Below are 13,509 nucleotides of genomic sequence, written 5' to 3' on the forward strand. Positions count from 1 at the left end.
TTCGACATGTCCGCAACAATACTCTGGTAGTTTAAACGACGCTCATCGGGGCCCAAAATGTGTCAGGAAATTATCGCCCACACCATTAAACCAGCAGCAGCATCAGCCTGAAGTACTGATACAATTTTGGTGGCCCCGTTTGAACTGTAGCCTCACCTTCCTGTTCTCAGCTGACAGGAGGGGCACCAGGGGGGTCTTCTGCTACTGTAGCCCGTCTTCTTCAAGGCTGGACGTCTTGTGTGTTCCCTTTTCTCCCCCATTCTGATGCTGGTTTAACTTCAGCAAGCTGTCTAGACCACGTCTACGTGCATAAATGTGTTGATTTTTAGCCATGTGATTGGCTGATTAGCTATTAGTGTTAATAACTGAACGAGTACCTAATAAAGTGGATGGTGAGTTTATACACATATACTGTCACTAAAGGATAGAAATTCAGAGCAAGTGGTGGTTTTGGCCAAAAAAAAATGCAATCAAAAGCATTGAAACAATTAAATTATTCTTTGCCCTGTGGCAGGTCGACAACAGTCCCCTGTGTACACGATGGGGCCACGGTGGGGCCCACTGTTCCGAGCATGACCGTTTCAGATACTGGGAACAAACCTGAGGAAGACGGGCATCAAAAGGAGTCTTAAGGCCAGCCCTTGTTGCTATGGCACAGGCACGATCACCAAGGGCCATTGCTAAGAAGGTTGAATTAAATCACCTTTTCACAAAGAACAGCACTTTTAGCACTTGTTGCTGGGCAGCCCGACTAATCTGCCCACAGGTCAGTTACTCGCCTTCAGTTGTAAACAGCTGAGATGCAGGATGAAGATTTCTGACAGCAAGCAGGTGACCTTCAACACCCGCCCAGTACGGCGTCCGCGTATCTGCCAGGTCCTTATGAAAGGGGTTAAGCTCCTGATCCCACATGAGGGCACGTTAGCAGCAAGCTGATCGTAAGTGGAGCAGTTGAGGACTGAAAGCTGACAGACAACAAAGGAGGAGAGGCGCCAACAGCGCGGCTTCTTTTCATATCACATCTTTATTGTGGCTGTAATACAAAAAAATGTGCCTTTTCTTATTAGAGTCAAAACTGCCCCCCCCCATCTCAAAAAAAAATATTACAGTTATTTATTTTCTAGCAGCACAATTTTAATTTCAGATGTTGTGACCTCACTGGCTTTGTTAACATGTTTTTTTTATTATTACTTTAAAAAGGATAAAAGAGAAATGGATTATCCAAGATGAGCAGGAGAGAGACAAAGGTTCAACTGGTGGTTACAGAAGCAAATGCTGGAACAGTCGTCGTCGTGGCGACCGTAAAATAACGGTGGAGATTCTACAGGGTAGAGTTTCTCCTGTGGAAATTAAAACCGACACGTTTATTCCCAATCAATGACGCTCGGGTGAGCTGGAAAGCTGAGAGCGTCCGAGTTAAAGAACCACGGCGGTTTCTTTTGATTGTGTCTTTGCTCGTTCAGACCTCAAGGTTACAAAAGCAAATTAAGAATTAGGATTAAATCCATCTGGTTTAATGAACAAAACTAGAGAAAATGTGCACAATAACATCAAAATCATGAAAAAACCTGCTGACTGAACGCCAGCACAGAAGCAGATTACATCTACTTAAACACATCATACGTGGATTGTGATCAAATCTGAATTTGTAATTCAGTGAAAACATTTGACAAAATGATTTTAATAGATTATTAATCACACAAACAATACAAAAATAGTCACAATCAGTGTTAGTCCAAAACTGAGAGGCTCTGCTTACAGCCTACAATTAGTGAAGTTCTGAGTGAATTCAATAATAATAATAATATTCTGAGTGAATTCAATAATAATAATAATAGTAATAATAGTAATAATAATAATAATAATAATAATAATAGAGCTAGTTCAGAAGGTAATTGGTCGAGGCTGCACAGAGGACAGCGACCATCACTTTTATGGATTATTTTTAATCTCAGTCCCGGTTTTAAGAAAGATTTCTTCCTCTAAGCTTCGAGTATGCTGTTAAATGTCAGGTCTCTAAATAAAAGTCAACTAGTTTTACACTAAACGAGTGAGGAAATCAATAAAGGAGGTGGAGAACATTGAAAGACGTACAGGCATCGATTATACTGTAGATTAGCTCTCAGCCAAGTTACACCAATACAAACAAAAGGAAAAAATTCTATCAAAAATCAAGATTTTTTTTCCTTTAAAAAAAGGGGGTCAAAAGGGTGTGTTGGGCTTCATGTGCATAAAAGCAGCCCGTTGACACTGCTCCTAAGGGAGCGTCCTCCAGCATGGCTGAAAATCTCTATTTTGATTCACTCATTAAATTCTACGATCGAGGCCTTGGGCCTCTAGTCTGAGAGTGAACAAGTGCATCGTGTTCTTTCACACTCATGCTGAGCAACCCAGCAGAAGATGTATTCATCCAGAAATACAGCCTCACTTTTTCAGTTCTGCTCCTGGAACCAAATCTGTCCCAGGAACAATTATGTAACAATGTTTCTTGCAAAGTCTGGGAAATATGAATAAATACCAGGATATCCTGATAGATATTAATAGGCTTGGACTGTAACTGTGGGGTGAACCTAACCTCAGGGTTACGCTGGATGTAAATTGTTTATTTATTCATTTATTTTATTTATTTTTTTAGGAAATCAGTGGCACATCTTTTTCAGACCGACACGGAGCTACAGGACAGACACTTCATCATAGGTGGTAACAGCGGAAGCTCAAACAAAACTCACGGATACAAAAGGCAAAAAAAAGAATAATAATTGAAGAGGACTGAACTCCACACATACGCTATCACAGTGCTCATGAGGCATTCGGAGGAGCCAGTGTTTGGCAAGAATGTGGCTCCTTGCAGAGCTTCAATGGGTCCCAGTGGGACTCTGAGGGCTTGTGGGAATACTGAGGTATCGCTGTGTGTCCTCTACGTTTGTCCAGTGACTCTAAACGCAGCAGTGAAGCATTCAGGTCCTAAAGCAGTGTAACGCAGAGGGAGGGAATGCCATCAGAGCGCCGGAGCACATCCTCCCTCACAGTGAGGTGCCCCCCCACATTGGCTTACAAACTCAGAACACACGCGCACGCATATACATATATATGTGTGTGTGTGTTCTTTCAAAGAGCAACGTGCAGGTCAAGACTGACTTAAAGCGTTTTACATCTGCATTTCAGGGGTCATCATTTCACACTGTCATGTGCTGCTGAATGCAGCATCCTGGCTGTTTGTTACGCTACACTTTTACTCTTGCATGGACATTCCCACTAAACCCAACCACAAAAGTCACCATATTTGTACCTGCAAGTTGCCCTTTGGGCCAGAGAAAGGTCAGTAATCTCAGGAAGCAGAGGTAAATAACCCAAACCTCCACTAAAAGTAAGAGTAATAGGAACAGGGAGTAACAGTACGATGCTAAACGAAAGCAGCAAACCCTTGGGGTAATCTGGGAGATGGCTCAGACCATTTGGCAACTCTCAGTTGTCTCCTCTTATTGACGGTAACATTCCACACGTAAATGCCTCTACCGTTAAAAAAAAAGGAAAAAAAAGACTGTAGTCCTGCGGCGGAGAGGAAAAGTCGAGTGTGAAAAGCCGCAACGCGCCAACAGTTAGTGTATTCGGTGACTGACGTCTCTCGTTCAGACAGGCTACATAAAGAATGACACTCATTCAGATTAATGGTCACCGTCCCAACAGAGACGAAGTCCAACCTCCGAGCACCCTGCTAGAACCGCTTGATTTAAGGCTGCACAGATTCTGTTCCAACTGCACCCGTCCCGCGCCCCCCCCCACCCCCCACCCCCCCGGCCACATGAACGGCCGCTGTTTACTTTGAAGTTCGTGTGAGGTGAGGTCACCATGTGTGGCGGGGGATCTGTCAGTTAAACCGCCTCCTTCGAGACTTGCATGGGGGGTGGGTTTCCGTCAGAAACAGGAAGCAGAAGTGGTGGGTGAGATCGGTTCCACTGCAAAGACTAAAGTTAAGAGCACGTCTTTAAAAAAAACAAAAAAAAAGGTGAGGTACTACACAAAAGAAAAACTTGAATTTGTCCCTTCATTAATGGTTGTAGGTCGATCGAAATGCAGGGTTTAATCACAGCATCAGAAATGCTAACTTAGCAAGGCTAAAGCAGACAAACAAAAAGGCGACAGAAGAAAGTCTCTCTGGCAGCTAAAATCTCTCCACATCTGCAGCTCCTCACAGATTCGCTGCCTTGTGCTTGTCCACCTTACCCACGTTACTTTGTGCCTTCGTTACACCTCCTAAGCAGCATCAGGCCGGAGCAACCCCCTTTTTTCCGTTCCTCTCCACGCCAAAACATCAACCAGCCAATAAGAGTTCGAGAAGGAGCGAAAGGGTTAAAGGTTAGCTGATAGAAAATCCCTGGCTGGGGTGGGCGAGCGAAGGATGAGAAAAGGTGCTTGTGTGCTGGTGAGTTGAATCCCTGTCAAGACAACAACGGAGCAAATTTAGAAATAAAAACAGCCGGGTGCACGTGTGCGATGATGCTGAACAGGCGTGCAGGAGCGCCACCTTTGTAGCGTCCAACTCAGATGTGTGTCTCTACGTCGGTGTAGCCGGGCAGCATGTCGCCGTTGGAGCAGCTCTTGGGCGCCCCCTCTGGCTGACTGGAGGGCAGCATGTGGGCGGTGGTGGCCGTCTCCTCCGGCGATGAAGCGGCGCGGCCTCGCTGCAGCCTGCGGTGTACCAGGGGCACAAAGAAGAGCACCATGCCCCCCACCATCGGAGGCACACCGGCCAGGGAAAAGGCAACCGTGTAGTTCCCAAAGTAATCATGCAGGAGGCCTGGGTTGAGGGAACAGGGATTGAGACCTTAATATTAGTCGACTCTCCCAGGTGGTTAACCTGACATTCCTTGTGAGCTGAGGTGCCCTCTGGGTTTATTTTCCAGGGTTTTGCAAACATCCCAGTGCACATCATAAGAATTTATCACCACATCCTGTATTGTGTTCTTGCTAACACACAGTTACACCAGCAGCCGCAAACAGCTGCTTTCTCAACGGCTTTTCTGTTTTGCACCCAAGAGGGAAACAAAACCAGTTCGACTGGATTAATTGTTTCAAGCCTGCCACTAAAAAACTCATGCCTGCTCCTGAACCACAACTTGCCTCATGCAAGGGAGACCGAACAGCCAAGAGGGAAGAGGAGCTACCCCGCTCTCCCAGTGGACAGGGGAGGAAAAGAGGAAAAGAACAGAGGTGGTGCTTTATGGGTAAAATATGCAGAGTGACTGGCAGGACAAGTGCATTCAAAGAAATATCCAGGCATTACTCAGAGGCTCCATTTATTATGATTTGTCTTCATAATTTGATAATTCAATTCAGAAAAATTCATCTGGTGATTTTGTGAACTTACAACTACAGCAGGTTCTCTAATGCGAAAGAAATTGCTGCAAAAATGTCTCTACCTGGTACGGAAACAATTATGATCACTTATGCTGAAGCCAAGCAGGTTCAACAGGTTCCTCATAGTGTTCCCGTGCCTGCTTAATAATGATTGTGCCTCCTGCTCCGTGTTGGGTTTTTTCTGACATTAAGTGCCTGATATGCAAATGTATCTTCTGATCCGAGCGGGGGCACATCCGCAACACTCCCATAAAAGCAAAGCCAACTCTCTTCCAAGTCTCAGTGAATGAATTTGTTCACTGAACGCGAGACAAAACTGCCCATATAGCAATGACGTAAAAATCCAGACTAGAATCCTTTTTTTTTTCTCCATTAGGAGTTTCAGAAGAGCGGACTGTATGTTTTGTCCTAGCATGTTGGCAGGTTGCTTTAGAGCTTATTTTTACGTTTGCAGTTGTTATTTTCAAGCTCGTTCGGGGCTTCGTTTCATCCAGAAAACCTTGGGCACACAAGTGAGATAAACCATCCACTCTCGGAAATGGCAGGGCTGACAAATGGGAGTGCAGGAGTCATAATGGGAGTGGAGCACTGCCTGTGTGCTTTAATTCCAGGAAGACGGATCCCTTGGAACAGCTCGGAGTTGGCTCAAGGACAAAGCCTCTCCAAATACAATTTACTGTACAATCATCCTGTCAGTCTCTCTCTGCTTGCACTCCTATTTCTTCTTGTCCTAATTGGCTAAAATCAAGTAATTTTCTGTCCTTTTACAGCCAGAGTAGGCAGAGCAAAGACAGAACGCCATTTGAACCTTTGACATAAACTGAAAACAACCAAGCTTTTGTTCCGGAACACAAGCTTGGTTGTGCTTCTCACCAGCGATAGGTGGCCCTGCCGTCATGGGAACAGCCATCAGGCCCAGAAGGTAGCCGATGGCCTGTGAGGCTTGCATGGGTCCGACCAACTCGAACGCTATAGGGGCCATCATGGTGAGAAAGCAGCCGTCGCAGAGGCCCAGGAACACGCACACGACCACCAGCCCCTCGAAGACCGAGCACTGAGGAATCATCACGGACATCAGGCCCAGAGCTATGAAGGACGCCACCTGAAACAGACGATGGAAACTAGTCATCCGGCTTATAAAATCTCTCTGACAACAGCAGCAGCTTGTTTCTCTTTCAGTTTTTATTTACTTTAGCGACACCAGACGCACTGATGCCATACTTTGCTCACACGGAACTCTATCCCCGAGGACTTTTTTCCTTGGAAAGATGCTTTTGGCTGAAATATACATATGTATGTTGCCAATATAGCGGCTGGGATGAGCTGTATCATTGCACAGAGTGAACTGTGAGCTGGCTGCTAATAAAGACTGATCAGAAAGCTATGATGCTAACAGATTAGCAGGGTCTTCTCAGCCTCTCCACATTAAACTCCCACTAGTGCCATTTAGGACGGCACTTCTGCTGTGATATTACTTTAAAAACCCACAATAAATAATGTCCCTCTAAATGTCATGATGTATTTTAGGCCAATTCTCCACACGCATGCTTGGCTTCGGCGCCAAGTGAGCTTGTGCACGCGCGAGCTGCTTCCACCATGAAATGAGGACATTAGCGTACAGGCGTGGAACAGTTGGATAAAAGATCTTCCAAAGATCAGAAACATCAGTGATAATAATCTATTAGACTGACCCACCAGCTTTGGCGCCATTCCTTGCCTCGTCAGCCCGCTGCCACAGGCTGTTTCCTTTTGTAACTATTCCAGCAAATATCATTGCATGAAAATTAGATCAGGGTTAATGGGATTAAAACCCAGAAATGTGCCTGAGATTTCTTCACCGCAACAGTAAACTGAAGGCTTTAGCATTAAAGTCAGTTCTATGAAAACTAACAGAGGGTTCTCACAGCTCATGGGTCTGCTAGCTGAAAAACAACTCAAGGAAACATTTTAACAACTCTGCTCACTTTTCTGCTTATTTGAGTGATTTTGATTTTTATTGCAGTCAACAAGGTTCCGTAAGAAAAATGCTCTTAACTCAAAAGCCACGTGTTTCTCTTCCATCCCTGTTGTCAGGACCGAGTTAACCTGTTACCTGGAACGCTCCTCTCTGTGCAAAGACCTTGCCACTGCTTATCTGCAGCTTTTTGGGCAAAGAGTCACACAAAAAGGCAAATTGAAAAGCTATTAATGAAAAAAAAAAAAGGGGCCGCAGAGAGATAAGCCGCTGTCCGCTTCAATCTTGAATCGGTGAGCACGTTGGTGGAGTCTCTCACCTGCATGTAGATCTTTTTAAGACCAGGAATGAGGTCACCAATTTTCCCAAAAGCGAGGCGTCCCACCCCGGAAGAAGCTCCGATGCACACCAGAAGCACCCATTCCTTTTTAGTGTCCTTGAATTGCTCCTTAGCAAAGTTGATCTGGAGACATAAAGAGGAAAGAGGTCAGTGTTTGGTGGACAAATAAGCCAAAGCAGCAAATGTCATTAGAAGGATTCAACCAACCAACGACACACTGACGAGTCCTACAACTACAAGTGGCCACGGCCCTCCGGAGCAGCGGGACAGGAAGGCCAAATGCATACAGGTTAGATGCTCGCACCCTCGCATTCACCACCCTCTGAAGGCTTTCCTGAAAGATCTGGTGCTTCTGAAATATTTGTTCTGCTTTGAAGGCCTCTGCATTCATCAGCAGCCATAGGATAGGCATGTTTAGGGACACGGGGAGGCCATACAGGAGAGGTTTCCTGAGGTGGCCCACTCGATACAAAGGCCGGGGCTGTGTTTACATCTGGGCTCAGGCCTGAAACAACAGGACTGACGGAGGGAGGCCCGAGCTGGAACATCCGACATCTGGATAGAGGGAGCTGAGCTTCGCAGCTCCATGCTGGAGCTTTACGCTTCATCCTCATCCTCCACTGTCTTACAACCAAGTCGGCAAGAGGTCAGGCAAACATACACAGCAGTTTGGATTCCAACCCCATTGCACAGTAAAATTAAATGAAAGAAAAATGCATGCAGATAATTCTCGTGGACGTTCCGACGCAGCCGTCTTCTCCTCAAGATCATGTGGACTACTAGATGTTTTTGAGGACTGTCTTGTGCAAATGGACTGTTGAGCAAGTCAGGTTTGTGGTAAAAGTGCAATTATCTTTGGCTTCACTGCCCGTACACACACACACACACACACACACACACACTCCATCTCTAAATCAAAGCTCACCGACACAGCGCAGCTGGGTTCGTTAAATCGCAGACGCGTCAACAATAGCAACGCTAATGTCCAATGCAAACAGTCCCAAGTTTGAATGTGGAGACGCGGAACGTTGTCGCTCATTGTTCTTACCAGATGAATGTATGGCACAAAGTAGCCCAGGACAGCGGTGGCCACCCCGAAGGCCCACACTCGGTACGTGACGATGCGAAAGACGCGAAGGTTGAAGTATTTCCTCACTCTGCCCACGACTCTGCTCCAAACGGTGCCCGCCTGGGCAGTCGTCCCGGGCTGGTTGGGAGGCTCGGCGGGGCCGGGGTCCATCCCCGGCGGCCCCATGCCTCCTCCTCCAGCTGGGAGCAAAGGTTTAAAGGTCAGCGCCAGCAGGGCCTGGATCAGCATGAAGAGGCTGAGGATCTGAAAGGCTCCACTGAGGCCCAGCGACTCCACTACGTTGTCCAGGAGAACCGGGAGGCCCATGGAGAAGAGGCTGGCACCGGCGGTGACTACACCATTGGCCAAGCCCAGTCGCTGGCGGAAGTAGTGGCCGAGAATGACCAGCGATGGCTGAAACGCAAAGGAGGAGCCGCAGCCAAACAATATGCCGTATGTGAAGTAGCGAAGGCTGAGCGAGCTGCAAGCGACAAGAAAAAGGAGCTTAGTGGATGCCATTTCTTCTACATCTAATTGTAACTTTAACAAAACAAACTATTTCCAATGCTCTTTTTAAGGAAAGAAACTTCTGGAATAAAGTGTTAGTTTTCATGTCTTTAGTGCCTGAAGGCAGTTGGGGATTTTAACAAGTCATTTGCCTAATAAATGTAAAGAGGCTTACTTTGCAAATGAGGTGCTGAGCAGGCCGATGAAGGCCAGCAGGGCCCCGGCGACGGCCGTCTTCCTGCAGCCAAAGCGGTCGGTGAACATGCTGACAACAGGCGAACAGAAGAAGATCATCCCCATGGCCAGAGCGCCGACCCAGGCTGGGGAGGAGAGGGAGCGCCAGGTCAGAAACTCTTTTCATTCTCATGATCATTAAATCCCAAAATAAAAACGCGGTCCGTTCATTAATGGGCGCTGGAGGTAAAATGTGTCGTCACGTTGACCCATCAGCGCCCTCGAGCAGCCAGATATAATGATGTGTTCTGTGGACGTCTTCTCTCCTAAAGTGGTTGAACTCTGTGAAAACAAGGTCAGATTTGGCAGCGGCTTTAACCGTTAAGCTAAAGCTAAACAGAGGGAAGTGGAGATGGAGATGGGGGGCTTAACGCTCAGTTTACTGCCGAGGGGCGACCACGGTTAGAGGTCAACATCTGACACCTCACCGAGGGGAAACAGCTCCAACCGTTTCCAACAGGACATTATTCTGACGCTGCCATCTCCATGTCAGGACAATACTACCTAGGACAGGGTGAGAGTGTGTGTTAGCATTCATGTCTATCTCTCATTGTTTTCAGTGGCTCAGCGTGGATGCTGACCCGTGGCCTCGGGTACATGAAGACCGAGTTAAAGCATAACTAGGCAAAGCAGTCAGACAGGGACATCATGTACCCTGCACAAGCAAACAAATGTCTGGTTTAGGTCTCCTGAGGACCAAAGGTAGGCTTAATGTCTACCCTGGTGTTTGTGGATCACATCGGTCCAGCTGGCTGGGAAAGGGCTCCGTGGGGGTGGACACACTCGTGTGAAGCATTAGCTGCACTGAGCAAAAACACCTCGTGTCGCCTGAGGATTCGCAGGACGTCAGTAGAGGAACCTGGAGGGACGTTAGCAACATCTGCGAAATCTGGCAGCACTTTTTATTTTATCTACATTTCAGCAACAAAACAGCTGTTTAAAAAAACACGCACACACATCAAGGAGGCCACTGAACACATGCAGTCACACACCAGCAGCTGCCCGATTGTCCGATATATTGTTGGGAATACCGTTAAACATCAAAGATGGTGATAACTTTATTGACTTAACACACCTACACCTCCACCACCCGCCCGAGGTGGCAGATTAAACCCAGAACTGAGCCACGATGAGGAAGATGTCTAAGATTCCAAAAGTGTGTGCGATGTCTCGCTTGGACGCCTGTTTCTCCCCATTATCTCTCCAGAAGCTAACGTGGTTGAGAGTTGCAAAACATGTCCAGTAATTAAAGACAGGAGGTAAAGACCCCAGTTCCAGATACACTGTAACTATGTTTGATGTTAAAACTGAAGTACCAGCAACAAGTGCATGAATTCATACCCACCGGGGGGAAGGAAGGGGGGGGGGGCTAAAACTAATCCCCTGCCTTTGCTCCCCGAGGGAATTTCCAGCTACCCTGAAGATTTAAGAGAAATGTGGAGTCCCCACGAAGACAGAAATTCACTTGTTCACACCTTAAATGTTTGCCTCTAAAGCAAACAACAGGAGTGGAGGTCAGGGATCGAGGACCCTGCTGTGATTACATGCAAGTCAAAACCCGAACAAACATTTCCTTTCCAATTTAAACAGTAAAAAAAAAAAAAAAGCACTGATAGAGTTTAGGTTACAAGTCATGACTATATGTGGGACTAATTTACACGAGTTGTCTGATAAAAAGAATCCTTTCCGACCAGTTTCTGTCGGGCCCCCTGTGCAACCGTCCACATTTCCTCGCTTTTGTTGGACTGTAAATGCAACGCAGATGTTGCCCTGAACCTTCAGAAATGCGCGGCTGGACACGCAGAGGCCCACACACACCTTCGCATACCTCCCAGCAGGGGGGGGAGGGGGGGCTCTGACCGTGAGACGTTAGAACCCTTCAGCAGACCGGCAGCATCTGCAACTCATAACTCATCCATCCAGAACAAGGCATCCCAACATAATGGGCCGACTTTAGTCAATCTTACTCGTTTGTTTTTCACGTGTTGCTGACTTGTTCTGAACTGGTTTTGGAAACCAAGAGAATAGCGCACGATTGTGCAAGAGTCTGTAAAACAGTGAGCGTTATACTTAAGCCCTTCCCATCTGTTTTGTTACTTGGCTGGATGGGGGGGGGGGGCAGTAGGTCAGACCTTGACGTACTGGCTTAATCTTCTCATGTATGAGTGCAACCAAATCCAAGGAACGGTTGGAGACACAATCCGGCAAGCACGGGTTTTCAAACTGCTCCAAATAATTATCTCAGCAGGCCGACGGGGGCAAATGTGACCCTGAATCCTGCAGTTTCTCCCCTCCACGGCTGGGGGGGATGGGGGGGCAGTCCACTCACACGGTGATCTTGACCATTACTGGCTGATCTCAGGACAGGACAGGACAGGACAGGACAGGACAGGACAGACAGGACAGGAAATGAAGCCAAACGTCCGTCCTGTCCCTCAACGTCTCCACACAGCTGTTTCTTTTCGATTCAGATGGAACTTCAGTCAGGAGCGCCCCCGTCGAGGGGAAAGTACGTCTTTCAAAATAAACTCACGTGACTTACAGATGAAGTCAGAAGTTAATGTTAATGTGACTGTGGCGAATTCGCAAAGGATTGCTTCTCTTCTACATTTAATATGTGCCCCCCCCCCCCCCCCCCCATTCCACTATTTGCACCAGCCAGTGAACTGTGAAAAATCCGACCACTCACCAGTAAAAGCTTGGGACATAATCTTCAGTGGAATGGTTTATGGATTTGGATTTGGGAGGTGGGGGGGTGGACATCAGACTCATTAGTAGCGGTTTTATAGCAGTGATAAACTCACTGGTCCCCATTATTTAATCATGTGGGTGCTGGACAATAATGACCAGAATCACCAGTTTTCGTAATACCCAAATGTGCTTGTGCACGTCATCGTCATTTCCCTTCCCCTACTTAAAAACCTACTAATTGAGATGCGATTTGGTTGGATTTTTCTTTGCAGCCACCGATAATAAATGTTGGCCTACTTGTGTCAACCAGTTGATCTTTGGTTCCGGCCCATCCGCTACTCACCCACTTTAAACTGAGACGTCTTGTCCTCCGGGTTCGCGTGTTCCTTCACCAGCATTAAATGCAGGATGCCGAAAGAGTTCTGAATGCCGAATATCGAGCCGTTGCACCAAGTGGCTGCAAACACCACCAGCCAGCCGTAGCCTCCCTCGGGCGGGACGAAGCCGGCTCCGTGGCCGTGCGCCTCCACTTGGACCTCGGATTCGGAAACGGGGGAAATTGGCGGCTTGCCTCCCATCTCGACCAGCTGTGCGCCGCTATCTTCCTTGGCGATCGCAGCCTCGTTCTTGGCTTCGTCTTGAGCAGCATCTCTTTGCTCCGTGAGAGGATCCGCAGTTGGATCCTCCTTCTGGGAAACTCCGCCGGACGGCTGCGCCTGGCTCTCTAGCCCGTTTATCCCCATTCTGTCTGGCCTGGCGGGGACGTTACTGTCGCTGCTGTGCGTACACGCATGAGATATAGGTCACTGAGATAAGAGGGGCGATTTGAATACCAAACTTGATTGGCTAGCTGTCAAAACGCACGCCATACGCTTGCTTGTTGCCCAAGTACGAGCGTCAACTTCAGCGAATATCCTGGACACCAACCTGCGAGCCGAGGGTGGCATCTACGCCGAGATCTGCTCTAGTTTCACGGGGGAGGCGACGGGGTTCTCTTGTGGGAGCGAGGAGGTAATTCAGTGAATATCCCGAGCGGTCGAAGCCAGCCGCATATGTGTTGCTTCGCCTGCCGGGACCAACCTATAAGCTACGTAGGCGCGGAGCGTCACGTCACGTATGTCCGCGCACGGTGCGTAACGTCCCCCACCGGTTCAGCGACCACGCCGGCGGTCCCCTCTGTGCACCTGGATGTGTAGACGTGAGGCAGATGGGGCCCGTGTGGGTCCCGGTTGGTTTCTGCAAGATCTGTCGTGTCCGACCGGCTCGTCCACGCCTCCTTCCTCCCGCCGCGCACGGACGGTTTCAAACTGGGTGTCACCCTTCTTCGTATAGGAGGGTGGAAATTGCACATTAGAA

General features: G+C 47.8%; 1 protein-coding gene across 1 annotated transcript; it reads right to left on the minus strand.

Moving 5' to 3' along the window:
• Window positions 1-1,005: 1,005 nt before the first annotated feature.
• Window positions 1,006-13,420, minus strand: slc16a2 (solute carrier family 16 member 2). Its single transcript, XM_057043205.1, has 8 exons — window positions 13,081-13,420; window positions 12,497-12,930; window positions 9,404-9,548; window positions 8,701-9,202; window positions 7,632-7,775; window positions 6,232-6,460; window positions 4,526-4,798; window positions 1,006-4,436 (listed from the first exon to the last, which is right to left on the minus strand). The coding sequence occupies exons 1-7, from the start codon at window positions 13,098-13,100 to the stop codon at window positions 4,542-4,544; spliced, it is 1,731 nt and encodes a 576-aa protein (XP_056899185.1). The 5' UTR covers window positions 13,101-13,420; the 3' UTR covers window positions 1,006-4,436; window positions 4,526-4,541.
• Window positions 13,421-13,509: the final 89 nt, after the last annotated feature.

Source organism: Takifugu flavidus, chromosome 9 (assembly GCF_003711565.1).
Source record: "Takifugu flavidus isolate HTHZ2018 chromosome 9, ASM371156v2, whole genome shotgun sequence".
Classification (NCBI taxonomy): Eukaryota; Metazoa; Chordata; class Actinopteri; order Tetraodontiformes; family Tetraodontidae; genus Takifugu; species Takifugu flavidus.